The sequence below is a fragment of the Culicoides brevitarsis genome, chromosome 2 (assembly GCF_036172545.1).
Source record: "Culicoides brevitarsis isolate CSIRO-B50_1 chromosome 2, AGI_CSIRO_Cbre_v1, whole genome shotgun sequence".
NCBI lineage: Eukaryota > Metazoa > Arthropoda > Insecta > Diptera > Ceratopogonidae > Culicoides > Culicoides brevitarsis.
Genome location: NC_087086.1, coordinates 29,500,949 through 29,515,444, shown reverse-complemented (window position 1 = coordinate 29,515,444; position 14,496 = coordinate 29,500,949). Strand labels below are relative to the sequence as shown.

The 14,496-nt window shown below is 26.5% G+C and overlaps 1 protein-coding gene across 5 annotated transcripts in view; it reads left to right on the top strand.

Annotated features, from left to right (window-relative positions):
- The window catches only part of LOC134832165 (protein still life, isoforms C/SIF type 2-like), a 107,295-nt gene that overhangs the window by 74,236 nt on the left and 18,563 nt on the right, over nt 1-14,496 (top strand). For all 5 annotated transcript variants that reach the window (XM_063846092.1, XM_063846093.1, XM_063846091.1 and 2 more), the window contains 3 exons: nt 715-915; nt 6,191-6,418; nt 7,638-7,824. In XM_063846092.1, the coding sequence (XP_063702162.1) occupies nt 715-915; nt 6,191-6,418; nt 7,638-7,824 (616 nt within the window). The remainder of the gene's footprint in view (nt 1-714; nt 916-6,190; nt 6,419-7,637; nt 7,825-14,496) is intronic.

Below are 14,496 nucleotides of genomic sequence, written 5' to 3'. Positions count from 1 at the left end.
AAAAAGTAGGAAAGATAAAGAAACATGAAAATAGTCAGAAAATAATTCCCCATGTGGTTAAACAAAAACAATTTCATTTCACAACTCCTTTAGAGACTTTAAAAGTTTATTGTTTTATATATTTTTGTGTGTGTTTCATCTTTTTTCGCTCCGTCTCTCTGTTTGGCAGAGACGACATTATTTGCACAATAAAAAATAATAACTTCAACATCAGCTTATCAAATGATAAATTTATTTAAAGTTTTTGACAACTTACTGGGCGTCTCCATTATCACAAAGTTTCTTTTTATGTTTATTTATTCAAATGAACGGTAAATAAAATAGAAATTTATCGCCACAAGACAACAACAACAACAACGACGACGACGTCGACAAATGTGGGACAAATTGTTGCTGAACATTACTTGCCAAGAAGCACTATCTAGGAACGAGAGACGAGCAGCTAAAGCCTTCTTTTGTTTTTACTTTGCATAAAAGTATCTTATGAATTATGCATTTTATAAGATGTGTCTATCTTGGCATACACGAAAAATTTAAATGTTATTCTTACACTCTCTCTCGACTAAATAGAAGAACTCCCAAGCAACGCCGACGCGCCATAAATAAAAGCAGCAAATTTTTTTCCTTGCTTTCGAGACAAACACGAAACGTTGACATAAATTCAAAAAATAAAATAATAAATTTTCTCATCTTTTTTTCCTCGTATCATTACAGTCATTACTGACACACGTGTCACGGCCAACGAAGAACATCCTGAATAAATTAGGCGTTTTCACCGTTTCATCATTCCATGCATTTATTTGTGCAAGGTCGCCGTCGCTGTTGAACAATTTGCTCGCAGGACGCGGCGCAACGAAGCGTCGACCGCCATTGTTGTCGCGATCGAATAGTGGATCGAGTCGACGATCGATGCAGGTAAGTTTTGAATTATTTTTATGGATTTTCAATATTTTGTTTAAAAATATTTGAAAAATTAAGTTCGTTCCTGTTTTGCATCCAGAGGAGATAAATTCAAAAATTCGAATTCGAAAAAACCGTTAAAATATTTTTTAGGTTCGTTCGATGAGCTAAATTCTTAAATACAGAACTTAAAAAAAATATTTTTTTTTACTGGAGATAATACTCAAGCTATAAATTAATAAACATAAAATGAACATTTTATTAAAACAATTCTAACTAAAAAAAATTACAAAACTCAAAATTAAAATTAATATCAAAAAAAATTAAAAGCTTCGTTCGATAGGTCAATGTCTAAATATATATATACAAGAAATTTTTTTTTTTAATTTCTATTAGTATATTTAAGTCTTTCAAGAAATTCACTGAAAATGATAAAAATTGACAAACTCAACTAATTTTCAAATTTGAAATTATGACCGTTAAAATTTGAGATCAAGGTTCGTTCGAAAGATTAAATCAATATTTTTTGATTTTTGTCAGTTTTCGTTTCAAGTTTAAATTTTTCGAATGTTTCTGAGTAATTTTTTAGAAACACTTTTGAAGAATATTTTCAAAAAAAATCAAAGAATATTTTTTTTAATGGCTTCGTTCGTTAAGCTTATATTTAAAAAAATGTCTTAGATTCGTTCGTTAAGCAAATTTGGAAAAAAAATATTTTAGAAAAAAAAGCTTCGTTTGATAAGCAAAATTGGGGAAAATACTTCTGAGCTTCGTTCGTTAAGCAAATTTGAAAAAAAATCTTTTAAGCTTCCTTCGATAAGCATAATTGGGGAAATACTTCTGAGCTTCGTTCGTTAAGCCAATTTGAAAAAAACAATCTTTTAAGCTTCGTTCGATAAGCAAAATTGGGGAAAATACTTCTGAGTTTCGTTCGTTAAGCAAATTTGAAAAAAAAATCTTTAGGCTTCGTTCGATAAGCAAAATTGGGAAAAATATTTCTGAGCTTCGTTCGTTAAGCAAATTTGGAAAAAAATCTTTTAAGCTTCGTTCGATAAGCAAAATTGGGGAAAATACTTCTGAGCTTCGTTCGTTAAGAAAATTTGGAAAAAAATCTTTTAAGCTTCGTTCGATAAGCAAAATTGGGGAAAATACTTCTGAGCTTCGTTCGTTAAGCAAATTTGGAAAAAAAATCTTTTAGAAAAAAAGCTTCGTTTGATAAGCAAAATTGGGGGAAATACTTTTGAGCTTTGCTCATTAAGCGAATATTTAAAAAAAAATCCTTTAACGAACGAATTAAGCAATTTTCAAAAAATGGGAGCTTCGTTCGTTAAGCAAATTCAGAAATGAAAAAAATCTGAGCTTCGTTCGATAAGCAAAATTGGGGAAAATACTTCTGAGCTTCGTTCGTTAAGCAAATTTACAAAAAAAAAAAACATCTGAGCTTCGTTCGATAAGACAACCTCAATAAATCATCCTCCGAACACTCCCTAACATCTTTTTAATAAATATAGCTCATTTCCGTTGAATAAAAAATCCTCTAATTCGACAAATCATTAACAATCAACTCTCAAGCAATTTTTCACTCAAAAAAAATTGACAGACAACCCTCTTCAGAGCCATTTTCCATTCAAAATCCACTCAAAAACGACACTGTCACGCACTGATTATTATGCTCTTCTCTCCAGTACATATAAATAATTCAGTATTGCGGTTAAAAGTTCGAGCCAAACACAAAAAGAAAAAAAAAAAACTGAAGACGAAAAAAAATGTCAATTCGCTGTTTTTCTTCATTCATCTCCGGCACTCTGCTTGCCTCTTCTCCATCACTAAAAATATATAAAAATTCTTACCTACCTATAAATAACCTTGTTTGTAGTTAATTCAAGTGGAAATTTTCTGATGTTTTTTTTTTCTTCTGCTTCGTCTTCCTTTTCACTGCTGCCTTGTCAACGTTATTTTGCTTGCTTGCCCGATGATTGTCCACAAATGAAAATTAAGGGAAAAAAACAAACAAATTCATTGCACACACACCGCTCACAGTCACACACGATTTCGCTTCGATTATTATTATTTTTATTATGAGAGATTTTTTTTTTCGTTGTTTGACAAAGTTGTCTGCCGAAAATTTATTAGAGCGAAAGTATATTATTATTATATATCGGAGCAATTTTCCAATTTGTGTGCATTCATTTTTAATCAAATACGTTAGCGGGAACTGGCGGCGCGCGAGGTTACAATGCAAATAATGACTTTTTTCGGCAGCGTCGCGTTGTTATTACGAACAAAAGGCACACAAATTATGGTCGAGCACTAAAAATGGAAAATAGACGCATGTGGAGGAGGATAAGCTGAAAGGTACACAATGTTATTGCGGTGTGTGATGGTTCGCTTTTGATATTCATGATAATATAATGATGTGGATGATGATAACAGAAATATGTAGCATGGCGGGGAATTCTCTTGAGGAAAATTATTAGAAAGGCAGGTGAAAATATATATTTTATCACTCCATGTCGTTCTTTGAATAAAATATCATAATAACCTTTTCTGCGTAAATTGTGAAAAAATTGTGTTTCGCCAGCTGAAAAAATTTCGCGAAAAAAAAATTTATTTTTTTTCAAAAAATAAGAAAATTTATGGAAAAATAAATTAACTAAAATATTAAATAAAATTTATTTAAAATATTTTTTTTTTATTTAAATAAATTATTTTTTTTTTATTAAGATTTCAAACAAAATTACATGATTGAAAATCGAAAACAATATTTAACATAAATTTTAATGGAAAATTTTGTTATTTTTTCAAATTGAAAAAACATTATTGGCTCGTAAAAGAAATTTTTAATTTTAATCTTCAAAAATAAAAAAAATATTAATATGTTGTCGGTCAAATTAAAAATTAATTAAATAAAAAAATATTTTATAAAAATTAAATTCATTATTTTTTTTCTAGTGGATCTTGCATAAAATTAAAAAAAAATAAATTTAAATAAAAATATTCGAATTATAAAAAAATAAATATTTTCAATTTAAAAAAATTCTCTTTTTAGAGATTATTGTTTTATTTTAATTTTTTTATAATTTTTAATTTTTTTTTTATTTTTTTAATTTTAAAATATTTTTCACTAAAGAAAAAAAAATATATTTGTGAAAATATTCTAAAAATAATTTTTAATGCTATTTTTGTTTATAAGAGAAAAATATTAAAATTAAATTTATTAAATTAAATTTATTTAAAATTTTTTAATTAATTTTTAAAATTTATTAATTAATTTAAATTAAATAAATTTTATTTTATTAATTTTTAAAAATTATTTTTATCATTTTTGGTGATGATTTTTGTGATTTAATATTTATAAAAATAATAAAAAAATTTTTTAAATTTTTAATTCTCGCAAAAAATTTTGGTTTTCGAGACACCATGAAATCCCAATTTTTTTAATACTGATACACTCACATGACATGTCGTTTATTATTATTATTTTAGAGAGAATGCGAGATAATATTGTGATGAATATTGTAATAACTGAACATGAATGTTGTTTAGCTGGCAAACATGTCGTCATCATCATTAAACCAACTTCGAGTTGTTGTATCAGATTTCTAATAATAATAAAAATAATGAAACCGACGATCGTCGAAAATTGTTTGGTTAGCGCTCAAACTTATTTGCGAGTAGTACTTTGCGGTATCCCCGATAAGTGCTTGTTGCAGCGAAAATTTCATCAACCAGACGTCTCCATCTAGCAATAAAAAAAATTAAGCTCCTCTCCAAACAACAAACAAAACAAATGAATCTCGCGAGCAGCGAACGAACGACGGAATAATGATTGATGGCCTCTTGCTCCGATTTATTTGCATCACAATACACACACGTTCCAATTCTCAATTCAGCAGAAATTCTAATCGCACTCGCAGGAAAAGCCAAAACTATTTACAAATGACTTATTGATGACGACGGTTTGCGTTGTTGGGGTGAATTTGTGTATTTATGCATGAGAATTTGTCAGCGAGCGACGTGCGAAGAGACACGCATGCCAAGGACGAAATGCGAAGTAATGATGTTAGTTTTAGCTGAAGGTACTTTTATTACGGGGGAAGTTAATCTTGACGCACTTTGCGAAAATTGTTTGGTTTGCGGGATCAATGCATGATTGATGATGTAACGCGAGGATTATCAGTGGAAAATGGCTCAAAATCGGAATTGTTGGCATGACGAGGTAGAGAAACGCAATAAAAAAAGTTTTAAATTCAATATTTTGAGAGGTTATCGTGTTTTGGCAGACAAAAAGCGATTGAATTTGATCATGACAGACATTTTTTCGAGGCTTTTATGTTAAAAAGTGGGAAAAATGTGTAAATAAAAGAACATTAAAGGGAGATTTTTCGATGTTTTTAATATTTTTTGACAAAAATTGACCTTTTTAAATTTAATTTACAATAAAAAAATATTTTTTTCAATTTTATCTTATTAAATATTTTAATAAAAAATAATTTCTATGATTTTAAAATCATTAAATTGATGAAAAAAAATTATTCAACGCCATGGAGAAAAAAGTTGTCTAAAATATATGGTAGAATTCTTTTTATATTAGATTTTTTAAATAATTACTTTATTAATTATTTTAAAATAATTATTTTTTAAATAAAAAAAAATTAAAAATTAAATTAAAAAATTCTTTTTAAATTAAAATTTTAAAATTATAAAAAAATATAAAATTGACAAAATTTTCAAGATTTCGATTCAAGATAAAATTCAATCTAAATTTTTAATAAATTTATTAAATTTTAATTTTTAAGCTAAAAATTCCATTTTTTCAGCAAATCTTAAAAAAATAATCAATATTTAAAAAAAATCAACCCTAAAATTATTTTTCCCAAAAATAAAAGTTTTAAGCTCGAAAAATCCGTTTCTGTCAATAAAAGTTTAAAAAAGTGTCCTGATAAACTTTTTCAATTTTCTACTGCTAAAAAATTCTCGTCGTAACTTGATAAAGTGTACAAATTTGAATCACAATTAAGCTTCTCTTCGAATTTTTTCGTCATTAAAACGGTCTCCTCTTCAAACGCAAATCAAAAATAAAAAAAAAACTTGAAAAAAAGCAAAACAGGAACGAAAGTATATCAATTAATATGCCAATTTAAATTGAATCTCACACATTCTACCTCTTTTTTATTCCTTTTTCTCTTCGCTACTCGCGCATTGCTCTCTCACCCGATGTTTTATTGACTCTTGCAATTGATTTGAAATCGGATTGAAAAAAAAAAACAAAAAAAAATTGAAATATCAGATGAATTCACGCGATGATCCAGAAAAAACATACAAAGTTGCTGTGCCAGATAATCAATATGTGACAGTATATTTACGGGATGCCATGTCTGTGGAGGAATTTTTGGCATCGGCATGCGCTCGCAAAAATTTGAATCAGATGGAGCACTTTGTGCGTGTCAAGAAGCGACGTGACATGGAGGATCACAACTACTTTGTGCCACACCGGAATGACTTAATTGAGACATTTGTAAGTATTTGCGAATTTTTTATTTATTGCTTGATTATTTTTTTTTTATTTTTTCTCAAAGAAAATGTGTTTAAAGGATTTTAGGACGATACAAAAGTTGAAAATGTTTTTAAGAATTAAAATTAAGTTTTTTATCTCATATCGAATAGAAAAGAAATTTTCTTAAAATTTTGCGTCAATATTGAAATTATTAAAATTAAATAAAATTAATTAAAATAAATAATTTTTTTATTTAAATTAAAAATTATTAAATAAATTGATTACAAAAAATTAATTAAATAATTTAAAAAAAAATTAATTACCAAATTAAAAATTATTAAATTGACTTAAAATAAAATCAAGAGGGTTTTTTTCTTCATTAAATTCATAAAAGTTATAATTTTTTTAATGATTTTTAACAAAAAAAAAATTGAATAATTGAGAAAAAATTAAATTTAAAGCTCATGTAACGGTAAAATTTGATCTTTAAAAAAATCAGGCAAAATTAAATTTTTTAATAGTTTTTTGACTTAAAACCTTAAAAGTAAATAAAAAATCAATAAATTTAGGGTTTTTCATAATTTTTTTACAAATTTGGAACAAAATTATGAAAAAAAATTTAAATAATTACCTAAATAAATAAAATTTAATTCAATTAATAAATACAACATGAAATTTTTTTTTAAATAATTAAAAAAAAAATAAATAATTAAAAATTAAATTAAAATAAATTAGTAAAATTTAATAAATTTAAAAAATTAAAAAAATTTAAATTAATTAATAATCGAATTTAATTATAAAAATTAATTAAAAAAAAATAATTTAAATTAAATTAAATCCGAATTAAATTAAATTAATTTAAATTTAAAAAATTAAATTAAATTAATTTAAAAAATTGAATAAATTCTCGGACTTTTACTCAAACTGAATTAAAAATTAATTATTTTTTTTTTTTATTTAAATTAATAAAAAAAATTTAATAAAATTTTAATTATTTTTTTTTTTATAAAAAATTGCATTTCTTAAAAATTTCTCAAAGAAAAAAAATCGAAAATATTTTTAATAATTGCCTCAGCCTTATTTTCTTTTTGAAAAGCCGAAGAAAAATTTATTTATCGACAAAGAGATTTGTCAATATGTTCCCTTTTTCTCCTTTTTTTACCGCACCTAACAACTTTCAATATAATAATAAGAATTTCTTTTCTTCCTTTTTTATTTTTTTCCTTCGTCTTCCATCCAGTTGCACACGCACGAGATCGTAGAGGTATGTGCCAAAATATTATATCAAGTCGAGATACAACGAAGTACACTTGATCAAATGTGGGGTTTTTCTGTCGAAGCGGAACTTATTGAGAATGCGGATCGTCAAGATGAGTTGTGCTGCTACGTTAGTCGTGTCGAAGATAAAAGTGTTGCTATGCAAAATGGTAAGTGATTTATTATGTATTTTTTTCCTACTTCTTGCGTCACCCCTTGTGCTTGCGTCGTCTTTGTGTCGACGCGAAATTTATCAGATATCAATTTTATTGTTCATTGCTCCTCACTCCGTGCCGTGTTGTAATGTATTCAGCCATAAATTCATCCGAAAACTATAAATCTCGAGGTGACGAAGGTAAAACTCCCCGTTCTGATAACTTTTGATCCTCTTCCTTTTGGCGAACGTCGTGTGTCGAGTGTCATGGCAACCCCTAAATTAAATTAAAAAGTTTTTGTGGTTACCTTTATTGTATTAGATAGCAAAATCCGAAATGCTCCGAAAAAAAAAGAGAAATACTTTCTCTATGACTTAATTCCGCAAAAATTTGTACAAAAACATTTTCCTGAACATTTACAATTAAATACATCACACACATGCGAGCACACAAGTTTAATCAAACAAAAATCCATTCTCTTTCACATCACGTAGTCCGCACTAAAGCAATTACCTTTTAATGTGAACAAGGTTAGCTTCGAACCGACTACTGTTCGATCTAGATGCGAAATAGGAGCAAATAACCAAAAATACCGAACACACACACACACACGAGAAAAGAAAAATTAATTTGGAATTTATTTAGCATGTTTTGATACAACAACATCGACGAACGGAGAAAAATGTCTTCTTCGCAGATGAATTTATACGAAAAAGTTACATCAATCATGAAAACGGGAGTTTAATGGAATTGGAAAGGGACGAATGGACATTAAAGCGTGTTTACGGAGTAAGAGATAGCTCGTTGATGCAAGAAAATGGCCCATTAATTCGATTGGAGCGCAATTAAAGGGACAAAACTTCGATCGCAACGAGATAGCGACAGAAATTAGGAAAAATTTGAGGGAAATTAAATGAAAATGAACATAAATCACCTTTGAGGCAAAGAAAAATTCTTAAAGAATCAGAATTGTTGCCGTAAAAAAATTTTTTTTTAACCAAAAATTGAAGTTAAAATTCTCAAATTTGGCTTTAAAGTTGAAAATTTGTAAATTTTTTGAATAATTTTTTTATTGTTTTTATTCAGAAAAATTCTTTAAAAATCAGATTTTTTGCCAAAAAAAAATTTTCATGTAAATAATTAAATTAAAAATGCTAAAAATTTTGCTTCTAAGGTAAAAATTTTTTAGAAATTTATTTTTTTGGTTAAAAGCACATTAAAAGAAATTTTGTTTTTTGCTCAATTTTTAATATTTTGTTAGTAAAAATTTTGAAAAATTAAATATTTTCATCAATTTTTAATATTTTGCTAAGAAAAATTAAAGAATTAATCTCCAAATTAATTAAAAAATATTAAAAATTTAAACCTTAAATATTTTTTTATTAATTAAAAATTTTTAATTAATAAAAAATGCTCTAAAATTTTCTTTCTAACGCTTTTCGTGAAATTTTATTAAAAAATATTTAAAAAAAATTAAAATTGGAAAAAATAATTAATAAAAAGTAGTAAAATTGCTGCAATAAAAATCAGATAAAAAATTTAAAAATTTTAATAAAATTCAGTAAAATAATTTTTTTGTCAAAATTTTAAAAATTAATCGTAAAAATTAATTTGACAATTTTTTGGCTATAAAAATATTCCTTAAAATGAAAAAAATGTACAAATTTCTTTTTAGTACAATATTTAGTACTTTACATCTGAATTTTACAAAAATCATAAATTTTCTTCAAAAAATGGAAGAAAAGTAACAAAATCTCATGAAAAATTTATTTTTGTCAGTTTTAAATTAAAATCTTCCTATGGCTAAAAATGCATAAAAATTATTATTTGACATCATAAAAAAAGTGAAAAAAAATAAAATTTTATTTTAAAATAAATTTTTTTTTCAAGTATTTCTTTAAAAAATCACTCACCCAAATGAACTTCATCCATAAAACAAAATTTTACCTTTTTTGTCAATCTAAACAACACTCGAAACGCACTTCAATTCATTCCAATCCAAAAATCTTCATAATATTTGAACAATCTCGATCCATTGCAGCTGCAGCTCGTCACATTTCGAGTTAAAATGAAAATTTTGCATGACACTCGACCAGTGGTAGTAGTCCACTCACGCAATCCAAACATTAGTTGCCCAAAAATCTCGATTTTTACATCCAAAATCCATTTTGGCAAAACATGAAACAAATTTTGAGCATTGTTACAAGTTTTATGGGGTTTTATTGACGAGAGCTCTTAAACTAACATTTTTTAGTTTTTGCGACAATAACAACAACAACAACTTCCACAAATGACATAATGACGACGGCGTCGGCCGAACGCAATATTTTTCCATGTATGTCTTGATTGATTTGCAAGACGTGACCCAGTTACAAACTGTCTCTCTCTCTCTCGTTCTCATCCTCCGTTTTTTTTTATCCGCATGTTTTTTTGCGCTCTATAAGTTTTTTTCCCTTTTTTTATGCGCAAACAATATTTTGATGTGTTTTTCGTGTTCAGCTCGTTGATAATAACAAAATAATAGCTAAGAGGAAAGTAGTTGCGGAAAAAAACTCACAGAGAGTTTTCGTCTAAGTAAACAACTTTCTGGCAATTACTTCGTCAAATAATTTTATCGTCATCGGGTGGATGGCGGCAGAAGATGCGAAGAAAATATTTATTTGTTTGTATTTTTAAAAGCTCTCAGTGACATGTATTAATGCGATAATCTTTAATGAAATTCTCTGTTTTTACTTCTCGTTATTTGTCTGATATATAATTTTTTACAAGTGACAAGTCCCATTTGCATAACATCATCTTGTGCCTCCGAGAAGACAATTCATGGCGCGCGGCAAGATAAATGTGAGTCTTGTTGATGATGACTATCAAAAAATGCTGTTGATTTAAAAATAAATGTTTGGAGTAAGTGAGGATGAGAAAGCAGGGATGTTGAGCGCAATGATGAGCAAAATTCCATTTTCTTGTAGTTTAATGAGTTTTTAAATAGCGAGAAACAAAACAAAATTAATGGAATTTACATTAGAAAAGAAAATTAAAATCAATTTTACTCAATGGAAGGCAATAGAAGAATTTTTCACATTTTAGTACTCCTCAATGTGACATGTAGACAGACAGACAAACACAATGGACATACTTATTATTTATTCTAAAAATGCAACAAATAATGAATATTTTTATGATTATTTCTTGCATTTTAAGAAATTTTAGACAAAAATTAATATGTCTTGTGTTTGTCTGTCTGTCTAAATGTCATATTGAGGAGTACTAAAATGTGAAAATTGAATCTTTTAGCCACTCGTTTAAGTAAATTGATTTAAATTTTTGTCTCAAGTTAAATTTCTTTAATTTTGTTTATTTTTTGATTTTTAAAAAATCATTAGAAAACAAGAAAATTGAATTTGACTCACATTTATAGTGAGTGATACACGTTGAACCTTAAACTTACGTTGAGCCTAAAAATTTTAATTTAATTGAAGTATGCTTAGAAAATAATTTTACTCAATTTATGATGAAATAAAAATCAGTCGAGTGATTAAAACAAGTAAACACGTAGTTTTAATATTTCCGCTACACATTCTTCAAAAATTGAGGAGTACTAAAATGTAAAAAAATAAAATATGTGGACTAAAAAATTATTGTTTTCTATCAAATTACCTTTAAGTTTAAGTCTAAAAAATTTTAAGAGTAGACTTTCAATCTTTAATACTAAAATTTGACTTTTTGATGAATTTTCTGTACCTATTTAAAATTTATAATTTTCTATAATTTTTTTTCTAAAAAATCTTCAAGGAAAAGTTATTTCTCAATTTTTGGTAATTTTTTACTTAGAAAAATTTCAAGGCAAGGTCATTTAATTATTTTGACAAGAAAAAAATTGACTGATTTCTGAATTTTTTTCTAAGAAAATTTACAATTTGAGCAATTTAAGAGTAACTTTTGTTTTAAAAAGTACTCACTAATCGGATTTTTATTTTTAAAAATTTGACTTTTTGACTATTATAATTTAAAAATGAATAATTTTTAAATCAAAAATCACATTTGACCTCAAACTGAAAATTTTCTTACAAAAATATCAGAAATCTGTCACTATTTTTCTTGCTCAAAATCAATAACTGACCTTCCCTTGAAACTTTTCCCAGAAAAAAATTACCAAAAATTGTCGCAAATTAATTCGCCATCCCTGTCGCGTACACTTGAAACAACAAAAAAAGGATGTCCACATGATCTCTTGGCACTCTAGCGCTCTCGTGCCTTTGCTACTCCGGTGTTTGTAACTAATGAGCCAACAGATATAAGTCATGTATCCTTCTTGTTTTCTGTTGTTGTTTACATTTTAATTAAGACGATATCTCTCCGAAGTGCGATAAAATTTTTGTGTGTTGTGCTTCCGTGTTGTTTCTACGAGCTGTCATCTTACATCTTCATTAAAGTTGTTTCTTCGTCGTCGTCGTCGTCACACTCAGCAAAGTTGAAAAAAAACGGAAGGAAACGAAAATGAATATAAATATATATAAGACGAAAAGCGAAGAACTCACACGAAAACAAAAAAAAAATTGTATAATGAAGAAACAACACAAATAGAAATTTTATTCTTTCTTCTCTCTCTCTCTATCTATCTTCTAATTGTTTCGGAATGATTAAGTGTTTGTACTTTTTTCCCCTTTCTCCCGTTACTTGCCGCGTTTTCGTCATTATTCAAACCTTATCTGGCAAATATGTCGGAGATTTTCGGTCATTAAGTACCTTTTTTCGCGCGCTAGTTGTGCCTACCGAATAATTGTTAAATAGATCCAGAAACAATTATAATCACCATGGATGATTGACTTTTATTACAACAACCCCCGAAAAAAAAAATAACGGCAGATTTTTATCAAATTCAGCTAAAACGACGCTGCAGCAGGAGGAAAAAAATTAAATAAAAATCTTATTAAATTCCTCGCTTTTTTTCTTCGTCGCTCCTTTCAAACCAATCTTTTCAATCATTTATAAAGCTTCTCTTTAGCCCGCCCGTGTCTGTGTTCATCGCTCGCACAATGGAAGAAATTTATTGGAATCTTTTTCTTTTTTGCGCCCGGAACGTGTAATCTCAATGATAAAATGCTTATCTCGTTCCTTTTTCCTTTTGTACCTACCTCCTCTGTGTTTATCCGTTTTTTTTTTGTTTCGCGTGTGAGACAGAAGTCTGTCTGGATTTGAACACAAGAAGAAAATTCTTTTAAAACGGTCAATATATAAAAAGAAATCGATTTTTAAGGATTCATTCAAGTACATTTTCGATTATTTGTGAAGTTTTCTATTTTAGAAGACAAAAAAATTATAAAAATTCGTTAAAATTGAGCTAAAATCATAAAATTTTAATTTTAAAAATTTTATTTTATTTAAAAGAGGATAATTTTTTTTACAAAAAGTAGAAAAATTCTTAAAAATTCCAGGATTTTAGTCAAAAGTTTTAATTTGGCACTCTCAAAAAAAAATATTTATTTTTAAATAATAAAAATTAAATAATTAGGTAAATGATTTAAATTTTAAAAAATATTTTTTTAAAATTATTTTACTTAATTTAAATTATTTTTAATTTTTTAATAATAAATATTTATTTTATAAAATTATTAGAAATTTTGAAATTATAATCAAAAATTTTTATCTGGTTATTTTTTATGTCAAATCATTTAAATTTTTATTCCAAAAAAAATAAAATTTTAAAAATTAAATAATAATAGTAAAATTTAATTTTTTTAGTATTAAATATAAATTTGTAAAAATTAATTTAATTTAATTTTTAATTAAATTTTTAAAAAAATTTTATTTAATTTAATTAATTTTATTTTATTTTTATTTTCAATTATGATTTTTTTTTAATTTATCCCAAAGTTAATTCTTTTAAATTTAAAAGAACAATTTAATTTAAATAAAAACAAAACAAAAATAATAAATTTTACGCATTTTTAATGAATTTTTTATTTAAATTAAAAATATAAAAAAAATAAAATTTGAAAATTGCTTTCACGAACATTTTGTTCAACAAAAATTCATATTTTAAAAAATTATGATTCTAAAACTCAAAATAGATTTTTTAATATTTTTTTTTAATTTGTGGGTTATATATTTTAAATTTTTACTGAAAATTTTATGAAACTTAGTTTTTTTTAGTGAAATTCCCAAAGAAAAAATTTAAAAATAATTCTTTGTTACTCTTCACAATAAATTCTCATTTTCTAAACCACGTTTCAGACAGTCGCCAAACCACACAAAACTCGATTTCCCGTTTCGCAAAATCTAACCGAAAGCTATTAATTATCTCATTGAACGATATCGTGTTGTGTGTGTGGGGGAAGGTTGAATAATGACAAAGTAACTGCATATTTTCTCATTGTTCTTTTGACACCAATTCCATTCTCCGCAAATAGCAACAACTATTTTGCAATACAAAAGCAGCGCGTCGTATGGCTGGGTGGGTGAGCAATGAACTCTGTCCATTATTATTAAATATCTGTATCATTTCATCATTCCATTATTATATCGGCATAATTTTACCTTTTGTACGAGAGAGAATCCCTTCGTCCTCATCCAATGGATACCCAATAAATATATATATGAAACATCTCGCTTTTATCTGAAATATTTATCATTATACTCAATGGCCTTTTTCTTCATTGTTTTGCATTTATTACACGAACAACAACAACA